The 16,509-nt window shown below is 39.3% G+C and overlaps 1 protein-coding gene across 2 annotated transcripts in view; it reads right to left on the minus strand.

Moving 5' to 3' along the window:
* Positions 1–799: 799 nt before the first annotated feature.
* Positions 800–16,509, minus strand: part of LOC145999614 (uncharacterized) — a 30,657-nt gene continuing 14,947 nt past the window's right edge. The window contains exons 3-4 of one of the 2 annotated variants that reach the window (XM_083136691.1): positions 14,466–14,912; positions 800–3,351 (exon numbers count right to left, since the gene is read on the minus strand). In XM_083136691.1, the coding sequence (XP_082992817.1) occupies positions 14,577–14,912 (336 nt within the window). In that variant the 3' untranslated portion in view covers positions 800–3,351; positions 14,466–14,576. Of the gene's footprint in view, positions 3,352–6,902; positions 7,475–14,465; positions 14,913–16,509 lie in introns of those variants that run through there. The other variant, XM_083136692.1, reaches the window with a different exon arrangement.

Raw genomic sequence — 16,509 nt, forward strand, 5'->3', positions numbered from 1 at the left:
TTTAACCAAAACTGTCAAAAGGGAACTCCATGCTGCACACATTCATGGCAGAGTGGCAATTCGTAAGCTATTGGTGACATCACGTAATGCTGTCAAGCGACGCTAATCGTGCAGAGCTCACAAAAGTTGGTCCCTGCAGCAGTGGCAACAAGTCATCTGGTCTGATGAATCAACATTCACATTATTTCAGACCACCGGGCGTGTTTATGTGTGGAGAACGCCCCGAGATGCATTTCATCCTGACTGCCTCTTGCCGACTGTGAAGCATGGAGGTGGGTCCATTATGGTATGGGGTGCGATATCTTGGCACGGTGTGGGACCACTTGTTTTTCTGCATGGGAAGATCAACACCAATCACTATCGGAGCATTCTGGGGGATCATCTCCATCCTTTTGCCCAGACTTTATTTCCTGGGGAGCGGCCGCTTTTTCAAGACGACAACGCTCCTATCCACACTGCTGGGTCTGTCCAAACATGGTTCGAAGAACATGACGATGAAGTAGGACATCTTGAATGGCCCCCACAGTCTCCTGACTTGAACATTATAAAACATTTGTGAGGATATTTGGAGTCCAAGCTGCGTGCTGAAGTCCGCCTCCAGCCACACTTTCGGAATTGAAGACTGCTCTGGAGGAAGAATGGCTCCATATTCCCTTAAACATTGTGAATGACCTCTATGTGTCCATCCCACGTCACATAGAAAGTGTACTTCAGTCACAGGGTGGCCCAACTACATATTATTAAAGATTTTCTCTAATTTCACAGGTGTTCGTATTATTTTGTCCCCCATCTGTACTTCTTGTATATTTTAGAGCCACCAAACACTACTAAAATTGTATTTTGAGTCTGGGTGTATTGTCTTGTTAACCGTCACTGCTGTTTATTCCCCACTTTCTTTTACTAAGCAAGGAGATAAGATTTCTTTCATTGTTCTCATGGGAACACTCAACTACTACTCTTTTTGAGAGAGAAACAACAACAGCCGTCATCTTGAACTTGTTGTGTCAGATACTGTTGCCTACAAATATTGTCCAATTTTATAATGCAATGGAGCGAGTTCTTTCCGAGTACAAGCATATTCTTGCAGAACACAGGAGTATTTCCAAGGATGAAAATTTGAGGTGTCATGCTGTAATCAAGTGTAATCATAACCTGTACGGAATGTACCTTTTCTTTTATTTATAAAACAGCAGTGCAAAGTAAACAAGTGTGTGTGGAAAAATTGAGAACTATAACTTTTACATTTGTTACATACTAAATTGAGCGAGCTGAAAAAGAACAACTTTAAACTTATGTGAAGGGTTTTTGTGGTAACTGGAAGAAAACGTTCAAAAAGGTAAGTTTTGCACCTTTCTAGTGTATATTTGATTTCATATTTTAGGCACTCCGTGGCCGTGCAGTCTAAGGTGCTGTGCATTGGACTCCCGACTGCGGGACAACATGGGTTTTTGGTCTGTGTATAGGACCGGCGGCAAACCTCCATTGTGAGGAAATTGGGAAGCTACGAGTAAGTAGCATAACCTGGTCTCAGAATTCTCATGTAACGGCTCGGGGTTTGAAGTGCTGACCCCACCAGTTGAAGATCTCCACACCTCTAGGAAGGATTGTGGGAGGGAAACTGGCAGTTAAGAGATAGGCCAAGGCCCTTCAAGGGCTGTCTAGCCACAGGTTATTATTATTATTTTATTATAAGCACATAACTATCAGAGCCCTATCCATTAGTATAGATACTCGAATTACAAAACAATATATCCATTATTAACAAGCAGAGTTTGAAAAAGTTCTTTGTTTTCCTCTGAGTATTGTGAGATAGATGTCACTTTTATAATAACAATGAGATTCAAAGAACAATTTCAACAATGTGCAACATTTAGGAGTCAAGGAAGAAATGTGCAAATTTCAAAATCAATTTCAATCAAGACTTTCAAAACTGTTGGATAATGAATTGCAGGACAGACATTACATATCCTCAAAGAGTGGCCATTTGTCATGCTTCCCTTTAAATTTGGTCCAACCTGCATCCATAGGGCTGATGCTAGAAGCTAAATTCTGGCACATTCTTTACATAAGTTGGTAACACTGCTGCTTTCATACATTGTTTTTATTTTTTCCTCAGGAAGTATCAGTGTATTTAGATGGTTGCAGGAACATACCACTACACACATTGTTTTCATTCGATTTGGTCTTGTTTTCATTCGCTTTGGTCTATTGTGGCCACAGGGGTGTGCCAAAAAACATTTTTTTTGTTAAATTTAGATTTTCATCCTCTTCTTCTTCCTACATTAACTGTCATTTTTGGGAAGTACAACGTATAAATTTCACCTCCGCTAAATGCACCGTCATTCCTGAAAATCAAAACAGATTTCAACTCTCTATGATGATTAGTTCTTGAGCTACATTTTTTTGTCCATCGCTGTAAGTTTGTAAAGCATGTGATTGCAATCTTCTGGTCTCAGAAGGTAAAAGATGTGCACAAAGGTGAATTATCTTCACAGACAAAATCCATCAAAAATTCAACAATGAAAAGTCTACTCTTTGCTATGATGTGCCATATGTATATTAAAGTTAGCTTTCCGGGCAAAACCTTTGTTGCAAATTGTACAATTGAAAGGCTTTTCTTTGCTGTGAATTTTCATATGCATATAAAGACATAATTTACGAGCAAAAGCTTTGTTGCAAACTGAACAAACGTAAGGCTTCTCACTGCTATGAGTGCTGGTATGGATACGAAGATCTCCTTTACGAGTAAAATTTTTGCCACAAATTGAACAAAGAAAAGGTTTCTCTTGGCTGTGAAGCTGCATGTGTTCCTTAAGGCTATCTTTACGGGCAAACTCTTTGTTGCAAGTCAAACAATTAAATGGTCTCTCCTTGGTGTGTAGCCTCATATGTACTTTGAGATTCCAATTTTTATTAAATTCTTTGTTGCAAATTGAACATTTAAATGGCTTCTCTGTGCCATGAAGCTTCATATGTACTTTGACATTATGTTTATGGGCAAAAACCTTGTTGCAAATAGGACAACTAAAAAGATTGGGTTTTTCTATTGTGTCAACCTTGATGGATGGTGATTCGGCCATGAAATGTTCCTTGCCAGAGAAATCTTCGTTATCACCCTTGGAATCTTCAATATGTGCCTCAGTTTTAGGGATTTTTAGGGACCTAGGGATTTTAGCAGTTTTACGTTTTTTTGGTGAGGGTTTAGCCTCAAGTTTTCCTTCTTTATTGACACATTCTGTATTATATTTTGGCTGATCTGGTACATTTAACTTTCCTGTAGATACTAGTAAATATGTAACTGTTCTTGGGACATTCTGGATCTGTCCTACCACATAACTTGTGTTCAGGTATCTGCAAAAAAAATAATACAAGAGACACATGTAGTTCCACTTTAAGCATTAAAAAAAAATAATCGAAGTTTAGGATTTTTTTTAGAAGGAATACCAAATATATATATATATATTATAGAAGGAAGATGTACAGGTGATCAGTGGTGATTCATTCATTCTAAGTTTTGGACTTCCACTGTGTTAATTTAAAAATACCAACGTTTCGGAGGCTGATTCTGATAAATCAACCCCAAAAATGTAATACTCCTTCAGTGCCACTTACGTACAACTGTCAGACCCTGAATGGTTGTGGGGAGAATGGGAGAACACAACCATTCAAGATCTGACAGTTGCACGTAGGCAGCACTGAAGGAGTACATATTGCATTTTTGGAGTTGATTTCCAGCAGTATCAATTCTTTGACAAGGTGGAGCCTAAACCACGGCAATATAACCCTCCCTGGCAGCTTACAAAGAAAAACAGGTCTTGACGTGACCACCCGACGGAGTGGAGCCTGGGCCACTGACAATCGTCCCTGGCACCTTCATGTACAAGAGGTTCTTGTGACTGGTAGACGAGGTGGAGCCTTGGCCACCGAGACTAATCCTCCAAAGCAACGATTTATTCTCACTCTCTATAACGACACCATACCCCAAACACATCACGTGTCCAGGGATTGAAGTATGATTTAGTAGATTACACACTACCCTGAAGACGGATGCAGAATCGGACTCCGAAACATTGGTATTTTTAAATTAACACATGAATAATAGTTTTTCTTGTATGTACGCATTGCTTGCATTATAGAATTATTTTCCTGTAGTTTACGGTTATTACAAGCATAAGAAAACAGTTTTTCTTTGTGACGTTTCAGGAGAACACACGCTCCTTTCATCAGACATTTATGTTCATTTTGACTAAAGATACAGTTATAACTAATCATTGTTATAACTGTATCTTTAGTCAAAATGAAAATAAATGTCTGATGAAAGGAGCGTGTGTTCTCCTGAAACGTCACAAAGAAAAACTGTTTTCTTATGCTTGTAATAACTGTAAACTACAGGAAAATAATTAAATTAACACAGTGGTTAAAAGTCCAAAACTTAGAAAGATATACAGGGTGCATCATGGGAAACAGACTGTTTTTAAATGGAGATCTCGAAGCAGGGAGATGGGGTAGAGATGAAAGTAGGGTGGCATTGAACTCACCTGACCATGCCATTTTTGGCACGGTTCAGATCGGCTCGACACGGGGTAACAGCAGTGCATGCAATGTCAGCTGCACTCACCACGAGGATGGAATCTTTATGTTTGTTAAAATAGCAAAGGTTGAACGTTGTGGATAATCTCCTTCGGGCAACTTCTGCACGATCATAAGTATGTATGGATGGAATCCCAAATACTTGTGTAAGATTAGCCGTATTGTGCTTTCACTCAGCCTCAATTCAACAGCACGTTGCCGAGCAGAAAGTTACAAAGAACTTAGTGTTATTGTTTCTGACAATTTAAACATACAGAAACACAACAAGCAGCCTTATTTTTACCGACGAAATTCCCTCCTGCTGAATGTTAACAAATAGACGCAACAGGTGGGTAGCACCACCCAATATGGCAGCCACCGAAAGCTATCATCTTGGCTTCAGCTGGCATCACACATGCTCTCTCTATTCCATCTATACTCTAAAGCATATACTGCTGCCATGCCGAGGCAAGCCGAGCCAATCCGAACTGTGCTGAAAATGGTATGGCCAAGCGAGTTCAATGCCACCCTACTTTTATCTCTACCTCCTCTCCCTGCTTCGAGATCCAAATTTGAAAAATGTCTGTTTCCCGTGATGCACCCTGTACATCCAAAGTTTTAGCAGAAAATATTTGAGCTCTGTTACTGGTTTCCTATTTTAATTATAGCTCTTCAAAATTTGGCCACTAATATCTATGGTTGGGACCAAATGAAAGAAATAGATACTTGCAACATAAAGAGTACTCAGTGTGGGAGGTGCATGTAAAAAACATTGAATTTGGTATTCCGTGGATAATGATAGAGAGGGGGGGGGGGAGATTGGTCACAACAGCCAAATTTGCATTATTAGTTACAAATAAACCTCAACCTGACATACGTACCTTTACATAATGGTAATAACAATAATTCTGAATACATGCTGGTTTATTAAAATATAAATATTTATTTGTAAAAATAGTCAAGCGACCACTGATGAATGGACCAATTGGTATGGACTGAGCCATAGATGAATGGCTACAAAAAATGCACACTTTTCCAAAAATTACCTGACCGCTCTGAAATATTTCTAAGTCCAGACATCGTTAATGTGGCAATGTAGCTCATGAGCAGCAGCAGAGGGAATCCAACTTTTCTACAGGTCCCTACATGAAAAGCAGAGTGGTGAAAGATTTACATTCTTGCTTATCACATGAAGTCAGAAAATATATTCATCTATCATGTTAATAGAGAATAAATCATGAAACTTTAATATGAGGAATAACTTTTGAGAATATTTACAGTTGTATCTGTTGAAATTGGAACCAGAAAATCTTTGGTGAGGTTGGAAACACTGCAGTCAGTAGTAGTCCACCTAGAAGTAATCCTTGCAGAGTCTGAACACAGACAGCCATAATTACAAATAGTTTAGGCAAGATATATTTACAGTACCTTGAAAAGTAATGGGCAATGTACAAATCTTCATATTTTTCTGAATGTGTAATGAAAATGTAATCATAACATGGAAAAGTAGTAACATGCACAATTGTAGACATCTTTCAAGTGACCAACTTTTGCGTGGTCTTGTGGAGTAGTTGGAAAAATGCCTGAATCTTGCTTCTCTTTTCTTCCAATGAACGACATGTTGAGAGTCCAAATTTAAGCACCTCCAGTTTATTATTATTTTTTTTTATGATGTTGAGATTTGTTGGTTATAAAATGTAGTGATCAAGTTAAATAATTTTGTTTCGGAATTTGTTTATAATAATTTAGTTGAGTTGCTATTTTAAGTCCACTTTATGCACATCAAGGCTAACCAGAACTGGACCTACAGTTTAAAGTGGTAACCAAACCACTATGTGCCTCCACCAGGTATCAAACCTGGGACCCCTTGATTACAAGGCAACGATGCTACCACTGTGCCTTTAGGGAGGCCCTTTTGTAAGAATTAAATTGATGCAGAATTCAAATTATTTTTTAATCAGATAAGCTTCCATTATTTCTTTCTAATGCTCAAGTTACATAACATGTAATTCTTAGGCAAGATTAATTTCACTACCTCCCTCAGTTGATTGATTTAACACATGAACATTCCACTCAATTGAGGTTTTGATGTGTGAAAAGTTGCACAAATATTCAGCACAATTTGCAAACAAGCCAATTATATCTCCAATAAAGCATCAAACAACTTGGAATGAATCTCCAATAAAGCATCAAACAACTTGGGATGAACTTAAAACCTCGAGGAATATTTTCAAAGAAGATGGCTAAGGCTTCAAATATTACCAATCACTCACCTCAATACCAATGAGTTACTACCTAAAAAATTTGGATGAATGAAAAAAGTTGGTGGAAATGTATCAGGGGGAGGATGTACAAGGGATGGAAAGTTTCCCTACTTTTCCGTCTGCAGAGAGTTTTATTCTGGAGAAATGACATGACATGAGTAGAAAGAGGCATCATTACACTATTTTTCCACATAGTCATACCGCTTCACAAGTTTCAAGAAACCTTGTTCGTAAAACTGCATGTCCTGTTTATGGATGAAGTTGTGTACGGCAGCTTTTACTTCTGTGGGTGTGCTGAAACATTTCCCTCCAAGTGCCTTCTTCAGAACAGAGGAAAAGAAAGTCACTGGGCACAAGATCAGTACTATAGGGTGGGTGGTACAGGTGTTCCCAAACAGTTGTGGCAAGATGGTTGACTGTTGCTGCTGCCGCCGAGTGGGTGGCGTTATTGTCCAAGAGGAGAATGCCTGATGCCAGAAGGCCGGTTATGAATTTCTGTACTCGAAGTCCCATGTACCTATTTGCAGCAAACAACATTTCATCCTTTGTCCATGATTGCAATACACCTCTGTTCTTCATACCTCCCAGGCACACACTTCTGAACTTTTCCTGTCTTCAACATAGCAGTATGCTGGCACCCTCTGCAAGGAAAAGGTTGTGTGTCAGGCAACGAAAGAAGGGTGATGCCCGTATAACCAAAACATATTACCAATCCAAAATCTTTACATTTTCTGGAAATACACACATGGTAAAACTTCTTTACATTACCAGGTTTTTGTTTATTGGACATGATGGAAAAAGTTATTGTGAAAAACTTCTGTGAAAAATTAGTGGAAATGAAATGTATGTTTTTGTGTGTGTTGAGAGAGAAAGAGGACAAGAACCATTTGCCACAGCAGCTAATTCTACACCAAAAGACAAAGAGAAAAATGGCATTCCAAATAGATTGCTGATCATTCCTCCAGTTGGATATTTACAAGCTGTTTCTAGATGGACCACTGTTAAAAGTTTTAATTTGGTAAGAAGATCAATGGAACAATACAGATAAAGTTTTGTTAAACTACTAGAAGTATACAGTAGCATGTTATCCTTCAAAGTGAGTGTAAACTTCAAGTGGCAGATTAGTGCAGTGGTAACATCATGGGCTTCTATGTTGGAGGTCATAGCATCTACCTATCCTCCATCTAACCTGAATCTTTTTCACAAGGCAACAGGCATTTGGCAAAATGTTTCCAGACAAATTTACAATGGTAGCAGACAATCAGATAAAATGATAAAGTCAGGGAGTGTAGTGACTTTGTTTGACCAAATATTGTACTTACTGTTGGATTCTGACAACTATTCGAGACATGTGGTGAAGAGCACAAACAATATTTTCTATCCATATTGATGAAAGTTACATTTCCTTACTAAATAAAATAATGACTAGAATTACTATCGGTGATAAATGACAAAGAGTATTTTAGTCAAGAATAAAAATTAAAATAATAGCTTGTAGCACAAACCGCCCATGAGATCCAGGGCCATGGCCAGACAAGAATAAGGAATATAAATTAATTTCAAAAAATATTTACAAATCTACACATATATGGCAAAACTCAACAACTGAGCGGATAGTTTGTGTATTAAATTAGTGAAGTGCAGTAGGGTCTGAAATAAATTTCATCTTTCATTCGCACGTTTTCTAATTTAAGCACCAGAAAGAAATATAAGAAGCTTAGCAGATTTAAACGTAATTCTAATTCTAATAATAATAATAATAAATAACCTGTGGCTCAACAGCCCTTGAAGGGGCTAGGCCGATCTCTCAACTGCCATTCTCTCTCCCACAATTCTACTTAGAGATGTGAAGATCTTCAACCGGCATTAGGGTGACGTGGGGTCAGCACATAGAACCCCCAGCCCTTATATAGACTTCCGAGACCAGGTTACGCTACTCACTCGTAGCTTCCCAATTTTCCCACCATGGTGGGTTGCCACCGGTCCTATACACAGGTAAAGAACCCAGGCATACTCGAACCCATGCTGTCCTGCAGTCAGAGTCCAAAGTCTTAGACCGCATGACCACGGAGGGGGACAATTCGAAATTCTACAAGGTAACTAAAAAGGTTCTTGCCATTTTTGACATTCCATTAATGTGCTCACAGAGAGGAAACGAAATGACGCACGTGCCTGCCAAGCGATCTGAAGTTAGTCTGACCATCGACTGTCAGTAATACAGGCACGTTGCTCACACACAGCAGTCATAGCTCATCCAGTGTCGAAGAGAAATAGAGGTATCGAAGCAGCTTGTTCGCGTGTGTTTGTTGTATGACTTTAAAGTGGGCCTGTCAGCTGCTGCTTCAAGTTGCCGCATTTGCCACGCATTTGGGGAGAATGCCGTGAATGAATGCACTGCCAGGCATTGGTTCCAGAAATTCCATATTCCGGATGTGACCTTTTCGGATGAACCTTGAAGTGGACGACCACATGTTTTCGATGACGAGGCCCTGAAAGCAGCCATCGAGGACAGTGGTCTAACGTGTGATGAACGTGCAGAAAGGTTCCATTTTTCCGCTGAAACAGTCAGACTGCACCTGCATGGGATAGGGAAGACATACAAGTTAAGCAAGTGGGTACCCCACACATTGTCGGCAGCCAACAAGGAACAACGAGTGACACCCTGTTTGTCCTTGCTCACTCGGCACCTGAACACACCCATATTTGATCGCTTGCTCACTGGTGAAGAAAAGTGGGTCCTCTATGACACTCCCAAGCGTACCAGACATTGGTTGTTGCCACATGACCCTCTTCCTCACACCTCAAGACCACCTCTGCACCCACGAAAGGTTATGCTCTTTGTATGGTGGAATTGTCGGCAAGTGGTGCATTACAAGCTCCTTCCACCTGGTCAGAGACTCTCTGCTGACCTCTACACTCAGCAGTTGCAAAGGGTGCACCGTGCATTGCGGCAGAAGAAGCCGGCATTGATGAATCGCAAGGGTGTGCTGTTCCTGCACGACAATGCCAAGCCACATGTGGCAAAGAGGATCCGGGAGACCCTTCAGCAACTTGGCTGGGAAACACTGTGCCATCCACCATATTCACCGGACCTTGCACCAACAGATTACCACCTGTATCATTCCCTCGACAACCACCTCCGTTGGAGATCCTTTGCAAATGAGGGAGACCTGTGGAACGCACTTACGGACTTCTTTGCATCCAAGCCTGCCAAGTTTTATTACCAGGGTATTGTGCAGCTGCAGGAACGTTGGCAAAAGGTGTTGGATGCTGATGGAGATTACTTCGAAACCTAAAGGTACGTACCGTCCACTGTATTGCTCTTTGTTTATCACTGTTCTAGAACGGCAAGAACTTTTTTGGTTACCTTGTACATTGAATTAATTATTACAAACAAATTTAGAAACAAAATTATTTCACCTAATCACTACATTTCATAATAACAGACAAATTTCAACATCATAAAGAAAAAATAAACTGGAGATGGGGGGGGGAGGCTTGAATTTGAACCTGCAATGTCTCATTCATTGAAGAAGAAAAAAAAAAGCAAGCTTCAGGCATTTTACAAACTCCTCCACAAGACTACTGGAAATTAGGTGACTTGAAACGTGTGTATAATTGCAGATGTTACTACTTTTCCATGTTTACATTTTCGCTGCACATTCGGAAAAATATTAAGTTTTGTGCATTGCACATTACTTTGCAAGGTACTGTAATGAATGTTCATCTTGAAGGTTAGCATAACCACTTTTTGAACATGCAAAATAATCTAACACAGTTACTTTTAGTGGTTTTACAAAATAAAAAATACTAAAAATAACTGTGTTAGATTATTTTGCAAGGTACTGTAAATATATCTTCCCTAAACTATTTGTAATTATGGCTGTCTGTGTTCAGACTCTACAGTGATTCCATCCAGGTGGACTACTACTAATTACACTGTTGACAACCTCATCAAAGTTTTTCTGGTTCCAATTTCAACATATAAAATCATAAATATTATCAAACATTATTCCTCATTCTTAGTTTTGGACTTTTAACCACTGTTATTTTTAAAATTACCAACATTTTGGAGACTGATTCTGCTTCTATTTTCAGGGTAGTGTGTGATCTACTAAATAACATTGCAATCCCTGGACAAATGATGTGTTTGGGGATGGTGTCTATATAGAGAATAAATTATTGCCTTGTAGGATTATTCTCGGTGGCCAAGGCTCCACCTCGTTTGTCGGTTACAAGGATCTCTTGTACATGAAGTTGCCAGGGAGAGTTATGAGTGGGCCAGGCTCCACTTTGTCTTGTGGTCAAGACTGTTTTTCTATATAGGTTGCCAGGGAGGATTAATTTGCGGTGGCCCAGGCTCCACCTTGTCAAAGGATTGATACCGTTGGGAATAAACCCCAAAAAAATGTAATCTCCTTCAGTGTAGCTTCCGTACAACTGTCAGACCCTGAATGGTTGTGGACATACAGTTCTCCCAGTGCATGTGCTACACTGATCCTTGTTTGTGGTTAAAAGTCCAAAACTAAGAATGAATAAATCACCACTGATCAGCTACAAAGAATTATTCCTCTATTTAAGTTTTACGATTTGTCCTCCATTAACACGATATATGAATATAGTTTCTGACTTCATGTGATAAGCAAGAATGTAAATCTTTCACCACTCTGTTTTTCACATGAGCTAGAGAGCCACATTAACAATTCCCAAACTTAGAAATATTTCAGGGGAACAGGTAATTTTTGGAGGAGTGTACAAGTTTGTTTCAAGACACATGCCATTGCTTAGTTATCTGTTTCTGTGCTAGGAGGCAGTAGAGTGCAAACATGGTGTTTTCAGGTGAACAGAAAGCCTTCTGCATCCTGCAATTTGCTAAATCCACGCCAATTGTTACAGTGCAACGAGATTTTCGAACAAAGTATCATGCAGAACAATGGACAAAACAATAAGGGACTGGTATAGAATATTTGAGGTAACTGGCTGCAGTGTCGCAAAACAAACAAGTAGGCCAGGGCCATTGCCTGACTCACCAAAATCACAATCTCCATTACAAAATTCTGTTTGAAGTTACTAGAACATCTAGAGAAGGACGGACTTGCTGATAACTTTGTTGTTCAGTTATGAGCCATTCTTTCATCTATCTGGCAAGGTCAACTGTCATGGTAATGTGGATATTGGGGCATGCAAAATCCCTATGCAACAGTGGAACATGTCTGTGATTGTCCTATGTGCACCTGCACATGTGCTGTTTTTTTGTCAGGGTAGTTTTCCGCAACGACACCTGTGCTGGCAGTGAGTTTTGCACACACGTTGACAAAATCGAGGTTCTCGCCAATACCTTGGAGTGAGCAAACGAAGTGATGGATAAAACCTGAAGGTACAGATGGGTTCTGTCTAGTGCTGCCAACCTCCAGATAAGAAAATAAAAGAAAACTGCTGATTAATCTGTGAAATTATGCTAAACGATGATAAATGGTGCTAGAATCTACATAATAATAATAATGAACTATTACTATCATTGATAATTAGTAATAATAAATTATTATTGCAATTTTTTTTGAATGATACTAATTTCAATTATGCATCTACTTTTCGAGATGAGTTCAACATTGACATAACTTTCTTCCAATTTCTTGCAATGAAATTTTCCACGAGGTAAACTGTGAAGAATAAAGAAAAGCAAAGAGGGTGTGATTGGGATAGCATGTAGAATGGAAATAAGATCTGGATATATTTTTATTTTCAGCTGCATACCAGCCATTCGATGGTCCTCCCGAAAAATTTGTTGTAGGATCACGTGTTCAGTCGTGCCATCAAATCCCGTTGGTTTCTGGTGCTGATGATATAGAGGTGAAAGAGACCACCGATGTTGTTGGTGCATGTGCAAACACTCTAAGGTTGCTGTGTTCTGTGCAATGTCATCTAGCAAAGTTCATGGACCATTTTTCCTTGCAAAGAAAACTGTTACCGGTATTTTTTACTTGGAGTGTTGAAGCAACGGCTAATGTCTCGGTTACAGGAGGATGGTGACAATTTCAGTTTGCAATAGGAAACTCTGCACTTTCATTTTGGAGCTAGTGATCACCTGAATGCCATTTTACTTCAGCGTTGGATTGGAAAACATGGGACGAAGACTCATCACTTATTTTTTGGATTCACAGGTTATCCAACCTTACTCCATGGAGTTATGTTAAAGATTGTGTTTACATGCTCCCTTCGTCAAGAGATTTATGAGACATTCAACAAAGGATAATGTTTGCAGTTACTACCATCAATGTTGATATGTTTGGACTGTTGTTGCCGAGTCACCCGGAGAGGACATATACAACATTTGTAATGTTTAAAACAAATACATTTGGTGATTGGTATGTACTAGTGTTGGACATTATGACCAATGTGGCAGTTAACATATTAAGGTAAATCGAGAGTTACATTTTCCACCACTTGAAATTATCAGTCTTTTGCTCATCATGACATTAAGAGCAAAGGGTTAATTCCTAATAGAGATGTGGGGTACGTAACAGGATTGTTTGGCATCCAACATAGTGGCTCGAAGTGAAAATGAATTTCGATCAACTGATTAGTTAAATAATATTCAGCTTACATGATTCAGTTTTTGGCAGATGAGCTTAAGAGACTTTTGCATGTGACTGACTTGGCACTAGGGATAAATATTTCTCATGCTAGTCCCTCCTTAGGTGGCCAAAGTTTAAAAAAAGTTTCTTTGATGGGAGATTACTGAAGAAAATAAGAAGAAAGACTGTTAGGAACGCAGACGAGGTCATTGAGTAGTGACGGCAAGAATAATCCAACCCATTTAAAAGGCTGCAAAGATATTAGCAGAATAATAACAACAACAAACAGAAAAAAAAAATCGGGTTCGAATCCCGGTCGGGCTTGGTTGTTTGTGAATGTCCATTCATCAATTTCATCATTTCATCAATCATCCTCATCTTCGCAAATTAGCCAAGAGGCACAAAACGCGAAGTAAAATAAACTAAATCAAATCAAATCAAATCAAACAAACAGAAAAAAAAAAAAGAGGTTGCAGAATGCTATGAATGCTGAATGGGTTTCATTCCAAGTGTGCTGAGTTCCTTCTGGCCAAAAGAAGGGCAATAGAACAGAGAGAATAAAGAAAAATAGAAGTAGAGAGAGGGAGGAGTGTCAGAGGAGAGCATATGAACGAGTGGAAAGAATTAAAGATGGAAGACGAAATGTCACTGATAATCACTGGAGTGGGATGTCAGTTTGCTTGGCAACTAAGGCAGTGAAACAGCAGATCGACCAATGAATCCCTTAATTTAGTACTCTCTCCTCTGACAAACAATTGTCCCAGTATTGAATCTTCATTCTGCCGTAGATTCCAGAAGGTTTCACTCCCTCTGAACACAAAATATAAATAACACTTCATTGCTCTTCTATGGTGCAAGTTATGAGTGGAGCGCCACATTGTAGGAGCTACTGCACAGGCATATACTACTCAATCGTCATTAACCGTTTATGGCATGCTGCTAAGGAACCATTTTGAGTCCCGAAATACAAATTTTCATTGTGCATAAATCTCCATGAAGAATAGAATAAAATTCCTGTTATTACAACATTTCAACTCATAAAATTTCCTTCACCTACCTTTGTACAGGACCTGCCACTTGGCTTTCCGCCTGACCAGGATTCGCTACACTGCTTTCAGCTGACACTTTATGCTGATAAAATCCTTCATTTCCAGGAACATTTTGTACATTAGAAACTCCTTTGAGATGTGCCTTCAAAATGCATTCTACTATCACTCACACTTTCTGCTTGTCCAACTGAAGTCTCTTCCTTGCACGGAATGGATAAATTACTGTTAAGGGTATCAACATCAGGAGTTACCTCCAACGATTCAGTTTCAGTCCTGATATCAGATTGATCCCGAGGCCACACATTCTCCAGAGATGTTTGTTCACAAACTTCCGAATCAGCACTTTCCGGCTCAGATTTTATGAGCACTTCCAGAGGAAGGCAACCTATATCAGACACTGGAGCAGCCTCAGTTTCTTCAGTAACAGTTTCTTGAGATGGAGATGTAGAAGGCTCCTGAAATACAACCATAAGGTGCATAAATTTTATTGTAGTCACTTTGCATTTTTAAAACAACCTCTTTTACTACTGAAACCAATACCCTAAACGTGTGGATTAGATGCCACCAACAAGCAGAACTGCTTCCGAGTTGTCAAGTATATTTCCTTTAACCCCTTAGTGGGGTTGGAAGTATAAAAACATTTACCATCCAGTATGCTGCAGTGGGTATGATGTACTGCACAGCATATTGCAGTAATATTTAGTTTCTTCTACCCCAGATACCACAAAGAACCCAGAATCTTTTGCAGAAATTGATGGTTTGTCAGACCACAATGTACTCTAGCAACCCATTCTCAAAAGAGTAATATAATACAGTGGTTTTTCTTGTATGTATGCATTGCTTGCATTGTAGAATTATTTTCCCGTAGTTTACGGTTATTACAAGCATAAGAAAACAGTTTTTCATTTTAAAACAGACTGCTTCTTTTCACAGTTAAGTTGCTATATTACAACAATGTAACATTGACAACATCCATTATATAATGGGATTATTTTTGTTTAAAAAATTGCTAACCATTGTTATAACTGTATCTTTAGTCAAAATGAAAATAAATGTCTGATGAAGGAAGCATGTGTTCTCCTGAAACATCACAACGAAAAAACTGTTTTCTTAAGCTTGTAATAACCGCAAACTACAGGAAAATATAATACAGTGGTTTTTGTTTTTTCTTGCGACGTTTCGTCCTAGTTTCCTGGAACTTTTTCAAGCTTACACCAAGATGAACACACACACTACACACAACCTCACATGGTTAGTCACTCTACTTGTGTAATGTGTGTGTTTATCTTGGTGTAAGCTTGAAAAAGTTCTGGGAAACTAGGATGAAACATTGCAAGGAAAAATAAAAACCACTGAAATATATAACTGTATTATATTATTTTACATCTGCAAAAAAGTGGTTATGCGAACCTTTAAGAACATTCTCAACAGAAATCATGAGACTGATACATGTGAAGCTTTTACAGAAAGTGTTAATTCATTTCTGGGGTGGGAATTTTTTCGGCAACATCTTTATGGAGCATGGTGCTGATCAAATCACCTTTAAAAGATGAATAATATATGGGTCTACAACAACTCTGCAATAGCAATTTGCATCCATGGAATGGTGCATTGTACAGGTGATAGACGTAACTTTAAATGTAAAAAAATATGTCAAAATATCCACCATCCTATGACACTGTCCAGATATCCTAAGAAAAATTACTAGTAAAAAAGGTAAAGTGTTCCCCTGTGCTTAGCACCACGCCATGAAGGCGTATAGGGGGTGTGGTGGTAACGCCCCACACTTTCTTGATCCGGTCGTGAGTGGGGGTGATGTGATCAGCACCACGCCCCTGACTGCCTTTACCCCCCAGGGTTTCCCCCAGGTACCCATGTTATTCGACGCTGGGTGGGTGCCGGGGCCGCTTCCAACGTTAGAAAAGTTTCCAGATTTGAACCGGCCGGGGATCGAACCCGGGACCTTGAGCATGGTAGTCAGACGCGTTACCGACTGAGCCACCGCGGCCACTAAAAATTACTAGTACAAGTTACATTTGCAGGTTAAAAATA

Source organism: Lepisma saccharinum, chromosome 15, assembly GCF_977018435.1.
Source record: "Lepisma saccharinum chromosome 15, izLepSacc3.1, whole genome shotgun sequence".
Lineage (NCBI taxonomy): Eukaryota > Metazoa > Arthropoda > Insecta > Zygentoma > Lepismatidae > Lepisma > Lepisma saccharinum.